At 35.6% G+C, this 10,051-nt stretch overlaps 1 protein-coding gene across 1 annotated transcript in view; it reads right to left on the bottom strand.

Annotated features, from left to right (window-relative positions):
• Window positions 1-348: 348 nt before the first annotated feature.
• Window positions 349-10,051, bottom strand: part of LOC113228875 (neprilysin-2) — a 45,307-nt gene continuing 35,604 nt past the window's right edge. The window contains exons 12-18 of the mRNA XM_026462336.1: window positions 6,464-6,553; window positions 5,985-6,135; window positions 5,151-5,319; window positions 4,835-4,953; window positions 4,059-4,190; window positions 3,807-3,947; window positions 349-1,278 (exon numbers count right to left, since the gene is read on the bottom strand). Coding sequence (XP_026318121.1) covers window positions 1,078-1,278; window positions 3,807-3,947; window positions 4,059-4,190; window positions 4,835-4,953; window positions 5,151-5,319; window positions 5,985-6,135; window positions 6,464-6,553 — 1,003 coding nt within the window. The 3' untranslated portion in view covers window positions 349-1,077. The remainder of the gene's footprint in view (window positions 1,279-3,806; window positions 3,948-4,058; window positions 4,191-4,834; window positions 4,954-5,150; window positions 5,320-5,984; window positions 6,136-6,463; window positions 6,554-10,051) is intronic.

The raw sequence follows: 10,051 nt of genomic DNA, 5'->3' as shown, positions 1-10,051 counted from the left end.
CGAATTCGTACTATGAGTTCACAAAAACAATTCACTTGCCGTTCAGTTTACGTCGACTACACGTCCAATATGAGTACTAACGTAGGGAGCACATTAGGCACTTCACTAACTACGTCGCCCCAATGATGTAGAAAGTTTGCCTATCGCCTTTTATTCAGATTTTGTGAGGTCCCAAATATCTTATCAGTACTGCGAGGTGTGGGAAGCTAGTGTGAATAAATAAAAAAACAAATATTGAAAAAAAAATGATTTTTTATATTGGTGTTTCAATGATTTACAACAATACTTAATTGTATCCAAACGTGTTACTCTTAACTAAGTACATACTTACACTAAAATTAAATTATCACTGATCGTTTCACGTAAGGAGATTCGATACAGCACAATAAGTAATAGATACAAAATATGAATATGCCATAGGGTCACATCAGCTACGATTATGCTTTTGTCTCGATATAAATGATATCGTGTAAGATTTGGATTGCCTGTCGAACCGGGTTTGGTAGTGCTTTATTGACGCGACTCACAGTAAGATTACTAGAGTATGAAATAACTCAGTTCTAAAGGAAGCACACACTGGAAAAGGTCAGTGCCAAAGTAGGCCATTATAGCTTTTGTACTTGTTGATGTAAAAGTTAGTGCATAATACGCGTCTAGAACATACCTACCCGTTGATTTGCAAAGTATCACGCTCAGTCTAAGTCTCATTCAAATAAATTATCATTGATTGATCGTAGTGCCATTAAAGTGTACAAAGTATCTAATAAAACGTCTATTTACAAATTTAAACAACATCGAAATATGATGACACCTAAACATCCAACATTACATTCACAAATTGCCCTACAATACACGATCAAGGCTTCGTCGAGCCAATTTTGCTAATTAATTTAAAAGACATAAAAGGTGCTTTAAAGTGTGATGTTTTCGGGTCTCCATGTACGAAGTGGAAAACGAAGTGAGCATTGTAGCTCGTCATAAAGGGCCTTTCACATCGGCAATAGAGAGCCGACTGTGCCTGAGATCTTTAGATCTGACTCAGTGTATAATGGAGAGGGGTAGTGCGACGCGGTAGCACTACCACACTTTGCATTTGTTACGTGGGTTCATTTGAGAGCCAACGGGACACTTATAGTCTTTCGCGAATTCCTCCATGTTGGCTAGTGGCCCGACGACTCGGAAGCGTCCTGGAGCATGGAAGCCCGTTGTGATGCGCAACTTGATGGCTTCGTTACGGTATACTGCACACCATGTGTTTGCAGCGCTTAGCCAAAATAGCTGCAATAAAACCGACAATTTAGTAAGGTGTTAGATTTTGCGTTAGGTATTTTATCAATTTTTGGGTTCTCATTTTGTACTCAAATTTTAAATGACCAAAATCCGGCTGGATCGAAGGAACTTTTTCTTAGTGTCCGTTCTTTGTATTAATAATTATAACAAACCAGTGCAGTAATTTCACAAAAATAATTGAATATCATGGTGGTCATATATCGTGACTTCCAGTAAACTTAAAAATTACAATTATTAAAGCAACATCTGTAGCGTAGTAGTAACTGGCTGAATGAAGAAATAGATTTCTCACAGATGGCGCTACGGCAGAAAAGTCGTTAAAAACCACAGACATATATCTAGATAGACGCCGCAAGTGTACGTACTTCGCGTGCCCAAAGTAAGTGAAATTCACTTAGTGCCGCTGCTACACTTCAGAACGCGCTCGACCGTTACGTAGATAAGCATCAGTCGAAAACGCGAAAAATGCATAATTGTGCCATTATAAACTGCAAAAACACCGTAACTGTTAGCAAACGGGTAAACAGAGACGTTTCCTTCCACGGGCGCGTGATTTTGTAATCAGAAGATGCATAATTTATTTTAAAAACAATTATTTTGGTTTTGTATGAATTTCGAGAAAACAAATATATATGTGTACGAGTGTATGCCTCATGATTTGTAATACGGCTTTTACTTGGTGCGATATATTTATGAGCCTTTGTTAATACGCCATGAATATCGAACGAACGCACTTTTGTATAATGCATTCAATTTTGTGGTACGGCCGCTTATAAATTTTTTGGTCAAATTTAACATTTAGTGATGTATACGTTAGGCAACACTGTTCGCGATTCTGATCGATTTTGAAAACAAAGGGACGAAAATTATTATGACCTTAGCAATATTATAAAAATATTCTATAACTGTTGTGTTATAAGTTTAGTAACGTTTCGTTATTTATTTCAGTTTTGTAGTAGTAGTAGTAGTATTTCTAATTTCGATAATTTTTGCAGCACGTTGCCTCGAATGTTCGAATATATTGAGTAAATAATTACATACATCGCCGGATATATAGTACGTGTAATACAAAAAATATATATAATGAAAAGAATTAACAGTGCGCTGTCTTTATAAAAACCTGGAGTTGGTCATACGTATGAGTTCGTTGCTTTCGAGGGCGTAGGTGGTCTAATTTATCCCACACACAAGATGCTATCCAAATATGCAGAGTAGCAGAGTTAGAAATCCGAGAAACAAAATCCAAATCACAAAAATTTCACACGAGGCCGTCATTAAGTAAACCTCTTATGATTAATAAGTTTTTACCAAATTTTGTCAGCAGTAACATTTTTATATGTTTTGCCATTCATCAATTTGATCAATTACCAACAGAAAACCATCTAGTAAAATTAATTGAGGCAGTCGCAAGTTCATATATTGACGTGCGTTTTCTTTATTTAAGTTAATCGATAAGATCTTCTATTACAAAAAGATGTTATAATAAGCTCATTTTATTGGAAGGACAATAATTTTAATATTTGAAGTCGATTAAAAATTAAAGTCTTAATTTTTTTAAGTATTCAACATTTTTTAAAAACAAGTAAAATAAAGGATTTAAGTATCTTATTCTAGTATTTTTCTACTATATTAATATTATGACTACTCGTAATCAACAAATACTTTAAATTATTCTATTTAGAATCGATTAATTGAATGGAATACGCGTGTTTTCGCGTATTCCGTTCAATCAATCGATTTAGAGCGAGCGGAAGGAGGTTTCCACCACTAAACAGTTCTTATGACGTCATAGTGGGTACAAAAAATGTGGCACGCTTGGTTTTCATAGAAATTGCTGTACTTGCGGCGTCTATCTAGATATATGTCTGTGTTAAAAACCAAAAACAAAAATATGCAACAAGCACGTAAGCAGTAGAGCTCCTTGTGAAAGAGTTCGTCCAGGGAAGCACTGCAGCCTTACCTCTTTCTGCCGCCAAGCAGTAATGTTAGCATTACTGTGTTCCGGTTTTGAAGGGCAAGTGCTGATGAAATTACAGGCTCATGGGACTTGTCAACTTATGTCTCAGGGTGACAGGCGCAGTGGCAGTGCCCCTCAGATCTTTGCGATTTGGAGCTCTGAGTGACACTGCAACTGTTATGGACAGCTTACCATCAGACTTGTACGACTTGTTTGTCCCGTCACTTGATATTATAAAAAAAGCACAGAAAAATTCGTAAGGTCCGCTAGGTAGTTCGTTCCGTGGCTTAGTTGGCATAGCGTCTGCCACGGTTTGCTGGTCGACTCTGGTTCATATCCAGCCGGATTAAAGGAATTTTTTCTTAGTCGAACACTAAGCTTTGTATTAATAATTAGACCAAATATTTTTATTTAAAATCGCCAATCATCGTAATTTTATTAGACAGATCAGTAAAAGTGCTGGACAATCACGTGACGCTATGTCACGTAAACTTATTTTATATAATTATGCTATCTATATATACTGTCACCAAACCTAATAATTAAAGGAAGTAGTAACCTGTTTAGGTGTGTATTTCTCTAATCCTGGTAAACGAGGTTCTTCTCCGTGGCGGTGAGTCCAGGCTTGGTACGCGTAATACGCCTCTTTGATTCCACCGTTATCAGCTATATTTTCTCCTTGAGTATTCACGCCGTTCAGCTGAAAATAATCAAGTAGGTATATATATATATATATATATATATATATATAATATTATTTTGACAATTTAGCACTATTGTGCACGTCACAGTGGATAGTGTTAAAACAAACCTTCATGCCCACTTCTTTGACTGTGTAGTTGGAATACTGGTCGATAATACACTTTGCCTTTTCTAGGTACTTCTCTTTGGTCATCTCTTGCCACCAGTCAACTAAGTTTCCGTTCTTGTCGAATTGGCGTCCCTGGGAATTGTACAATGTTTTAAAATAAACTGAGAGCCTATATAGCATACGACGTATTCCATACGCTCGGACGACGCGCGTATACGGGCTTTAATAAACGTGCGTAACTATGTATCGCGCATTTTGATAAGAGATACATTTAATATTGGTTTTGTTTGTTAATTTTTGAAATAATATTATAATATAATATTATAATATATAATATTATTATATATAATATTATATATAATAATATTATATAATAATATTATATATAATAATATTATATAATAATAATATAATTGCACCTGCATGAAATTTTATATAAGCTTCTTGCTAGCAACGCGATGTTTGCGCGCGTTTGAATCGATTCACTACAACGCGTCTGCGGCGCGTATACGCGTAGATGACGCGCGAATACGTGCAGATTACGCGCATTTATGGTGCCGTAAACGCGCGTTTGTGAAACGTTTACGGCGCGTATAAAATTCACCGTGTGCAAAGGCTCTGATGTCACCTTTTTCATCTTACGAGGTACGTTTTGATGCTGTAATTGAGTTGGAAACGGCTTTAACACAGTAATAACAAATGTGGTATGACGCCTAGAACAAGGAAAACGCTAATAAGGTAAGTCATAAAATGAACAAGACACTTGCAAAAATTACCTGATCGTCAAAACCGTGTGTGATCTCGTGACCGATGACGAAACCAATGGCGCCGTAGTTCATGTACGCAGGTCGCACGGCAGAGAAGAAAGCGCCTTGTAGAATCCCGGCCGGGAATTCTGTGTTATGGAAATATAATACATTTTAGTTTCACTCTTTATTTATTCATTTTTTATATATTATTCATTCATTAATTTTGTGAGTTGTGTCAATGCTCACAATATATTTAGATTTCTGTGTGGATGTACTTTTATAATTTCACAGATAATTAATTAATCACTTTCACTACTTTTATAGTCGCTGAAATATTTCTTACGAATGCTGTTTTCGATTGAAGAATAGAATGCGTTGACGATGGCGGGGCGGCCGTGAGTGATCCAGTCGGTTTTGTTGACGGGTTCACGGAGCTTACTGAAGAGAAATTCGGTCCCGAATAACGTTAGGTTCAGTACAGACTCCATCAGTTTGTCTGATGACATTTCCAACTGAAAGAAAATGAACATTGTTTGTTAGAAGTTTACTAAATGTTCCACACTGTGTTACATGTAATATAATATGGTATTTTACAGATTACATGCAGGCCAGGGTGAGCTAACGTTTAAAATGTTGATATCAATTATATTATTGGAAAACATAAAAATGGGAATGTCCATTTTGTGTTTTGTAATTAAGAACCTACATCAATTTTACAGATCTTAAAACTATTGTTATCTAATGAACTTCTACAGCTGCATTTATTCATAATCTTATTGCTTCGGTATAAAATTTTATTATTGATAGGAACTATAAATGTGGCAGCAAAAGTCGTGTAATACACATTTAATTTTTGTTCCACAATTAAATATGATACTAAAGTACATAATTCGGTATATAGATTTGGATGCCATTATCACGTATAAAAAATTATATATATAACATATTATTATATTGGGGATATGATTTCTATATATGTATATACCAAATGTTTTTCTTCTATGTGCATTTCATAGGGCTACACCACTTTAAACTTTACACTTTTAATTATTCTTATTTTCGTTGTTACAATAAATTTATTTTCTAGTGCCCTGGCTGCAAAGCTATTATATCTAAAAAAAATTGAAAAATTATACCAAAAAAATTTGTTCACGTTAATTTGACATAGAAAACTTACTGCTGAGTAGAACTCCGTAAGTTTGTCATTGTCAAGCATCTCGCTGGGATAAGCTATGTGCGAAGCCATGGCATCTGCCTTCTCCAGAGCCTCACGCCGGGTCTTGTCGTCCATCCAGTCCACTTCAGTTAAAGTTTTGCGAAATTGTTGTCTGGAAATGTTCTCGGATAAATTAACCACATCAATGACCCTCTTGCCAAGTGGCATTGTGCTGCACATTGAGCCAAGTGGCTCTCATGTTTATAATCCTATAGGATTCCTGTGTAATGTTTTCTTCGTTATGCTCCATGATATATAGGTAGGCACTCATTAACTATAATAACTTTTAGTCAGAATATGATTTTTTTTAAACGTGCAGAAAACGAACTAACGAAATATAGTGTCTATTAAATAGGGTGACAGATGCTGTTTGCGAATTCCAATTCAATAATGCAGTATTTCTGTTCCGTATTTACAAACTGTTGCAATTAGTTAGTTACCTGATGTCAGTCACCATCTCCAAAGCTTTGGATTTAGAGGCTTCATCGAAGTACTTTCTGATGTACAAAGCCCCGACAGCGATGGACATGCTGTAAAAAAACAAAGCATTTTTTTTAACTGATTTACGGTGATCTTTTTGGATTATTTTTATTTTACGATTCCAAATTGCGGGACCAGAGATGGGCAAATGCCCGGGTATATTAAAACCGATTAACGTCCAAATTAACGTAGGCTAGTACATAGGAATCGTTGGCAAAAACTAAATATTTGTTGTGAGTTTTGTTCAAATTATTAAATATTATTACAAAATGTTTATTGCTTACGACGATTCGATTTGCCTTTCTATTCAATTGATTCGCCTGAAAATCGGATTGAAATAATTCGATATAAAAAATCGCTAGATCGTATCTTGATCGTATGCACTGGAATCAATCTTCATAAAAATCGAACCGTAAATCCACAGTATTGCAAGGTGGGCAAAATAATGTAGAGTCGCCTCTTTTTCGTTTAAAATAATATTTTATGCAATCGTTGCACAATGAGGGTTATTAAAGCTTCGTGGGCCTAAGTAAAATGTACGAGATTTTAAGACCTAATTATGTAATGATAGCATGCAATAGTTTTACTACGAGTAAATAAAATAATGATAAGCAACCAATATTTAATCTTCTTTTAAATGTTATGGCCCCATCGAGGTAATCGACGATTTCGCCAATGTCAAGTAAAAATGATGATGTATGGTACGGTAAGATGTACGTTGCGGTATGATGTACTATAGTTTTATAAAAATAATATAAATATGTTGGCGGACGACGCCATTAGCAAGGCCGGTCAAGGCAAGACCTCACACGAACAACCAATATTTAATATGTTCTGTTAACAATTCATGACAACAAACTCAAACGAAAGCCAAATAAACACTACAAAACAAAAAACCAAAGAGAATAGTAGTGGCCAAGTACCGCTCATATTTAAACCAATATTTAAAAAAAAAAAGTTTATGGCCCACTTGCAAGACCTTTAGGCCAATTTAACCAATCAGTAGGTATGCGGTAGAGCGTTGGAGTAGCGCCTTAGTCCATATTTTTATTACGAAAAATACGTTCATTTTTTAAACCCATTATATTTCTGTGTAAAGAACTTAAATGGAATTTTTCAGTTCAGTAGAGAGTACCTCAGACAATAGAATTTTGATTCAGAACTAAAAAGAGCACCTTTGTGATATGACCTAAGCAATTAAAATTGACAGATTAAAGTACAGGAGTAGAAAACATATCTTTTACATCGTTTGTAACAAGTATGGAATGGTCTTGTTGCAAAATATGCTCTATTTATATAGCTTTTACGTTTTAACTTGCGGACACCAGCCCGTTACACCAAGTACCAAGTACGTTTTAACTTAAATGAGCCTCCCGGGATCGCGGGCGAGACTGGCTTGCTTGGCCTAAATGTTGTTTAAATGTTGTTACCTTGTAAATAGAATTCAGATTCGCTAACAATGTACGTGAAAGCGTGGTAACTGACCGGTCACCGCACGTCAGTCGCGCGAATACTTTCGCGTCGTGTAACTGAGCGCTAATGCTTGGCGGCAGATCCCAGGTAAGGGAGCTTCTACAGCTTCTGTTATTCAGCGATTATTGCGCGAACAGACGAATACATTTTCTTAAATACATTTGACACAAACTCTTCACTATAATAAATTTATGCCAGTATTAACGCTCTCATCTAGGAATTCATTTGTCTATTTGAAGGAATGCGTCAGTGCGAATTAGTAGAGCTGACGAACCACGGACAACAAAAAAGATTTTAAATATACCAATAATAGTAATGTGTGAAATTTATAGCTTCCATTTAACCCGGACTTTGTTGACTAAATATATTAGCACTTCAGAATTCTTTAGTAGTTCTACATACTGGGCACGTTTTTTATACTTTTGATGGTCTTTTATACTTTAAAGTTATGGTCTATTTGTATTTTATTTAATTAATTAATTATTGAGATGGTAACAAACATTTCCACTAAGTCCGACAAGTGCCGCAAAGCACATGGACATTACACAAGTGATCACGCAAGGGTTCTCCAAGAATAGTTTTATATATTGGTTCAAAAGAAAGAAAGTTTTTACCTGATGATGTGAGCTTACCGATGTTGCTACTGCTAGACTAGTTAGTTGCTTCAATAGTATAATGTCCCACGGGATTCTCATGTGGGGTAAAGCAGATATGCAGACTATGTTTGTGTTGCAAAAACGAGCGAATCGTTTTGTATACCGTTTAGGTTCTCGGGTTTCTCTCAGTGAAAAGTTTAAGGAGACTGGTATGGTGACTGTGGCATCATAGTACATTTACTCAAATATTTTGTATGCACGTAAAAATATACATAATTAAGAAAGAAGACATCCATAATATTAACCTTAGAACTAAGACCAAACTCATGGTACCCCGATTTCGTTTAACTAAGGTAAACGATTCTATCATGGGGAACTGAACGTCTTTACAATAAAATTCCGGAGCATATATTAAGATTATCATTTCCTAAGTTTAAAACTTAGGTACATTAAAACTATTTTAATTGAAAAGTCATATTACAAAATTGAAGAGTATGTGTTAAATTAAGATGTATGGAAAGACAACATGAGTCTAGTTTCCACACAATTATGATTCAAAGTGTTGTTCCGTAGCATTTAAGTTTATTTGAAAAGAGCAATCACTAGAGTCTCTTGCTCATTCTTCTCAGAGAGGTCAGCGTAGTGAACGAGCAGTAGCTTAAAAAATGACGTTTTCAAGTGAACAATTTTCTCTATGGAATAAATGATTATAACAAGATGTGGTTGGTTTGTGTGGCGCTCCCATAATTATTTACCCATAGTTATTGTAAAGTAATACCTTGCAGGACTATATTAATAAAATTATGAACATTAACCTGTTGTTCCATGACTTAATAATTCATCATATTTTACTTTCGAACAATAATAAAAATATTTAAGTAGACCGCTCTAAACGGTGATAACTCTGTGCGATAACGAAAGGAAGTGCTAGCGTAAATACCAGTCCGATGCAAAATGCTGGAGCGGGGTGGCGGTTATCGGCGAGGACGGTTGCACGTTTGAATTTACTACCGTCTACCAAATACAGATCTAAAAATAGCTTTTTGGTAAACCTATTATGCTTTGTAAAAAATCTCGAAACGACAGTTTTTAATAGAGAAACTGTATAGCGGACGCTATGGACATAGACAACCACAAATTACACCCAAACCCACGAGAGAAGTGATTGTGGGCCATAATGGGGCCATATGAATATTTATATAAATATTTAACCCGGCCTGAGAATCGGACCATCGAATCAAGGACCTTCCGCGTGGAAATTCAGCATGGTAACCGTTCGGTCAGGCAGTTCAATTTTATTTATGATGTTAGTAACATAGTCCTGCGAGGTTGTTAGTATTTTAGAAATAATCCTGTATTTGAAATTGGTTTTAGCCGACTTCAAAAAAGGAGGAGGTTCAATTCGACTGAATTTTTTGTGTGCATGTTATGCGATTGATTTCGATGGTTCTTTTTTTGTTGGCAAGAGGATGTCTCAGT

Source organism: Hyposmocoma kahamanoa, unplaced genomic scaffold (genome assembly GCF_003589595.1).
Source record: "Hyposmocoma kahamanoa isolate Upper Pololo Valley unplaced genomic scaffold, ASM358959v1 100021, whole genome shotgun sequence".
NCBI classification, from domain to species: domain Eukaryota; kingdom Metazoa; phylum Arthropoda; class Insecta; order Lepidoptera; family Cosmopterigidae; genus Hyposmocoma; species Hyposmocoma kahamanoa.
This window is presented reverse-complemented; position numbering and strand designations above follow the sequence as displayed.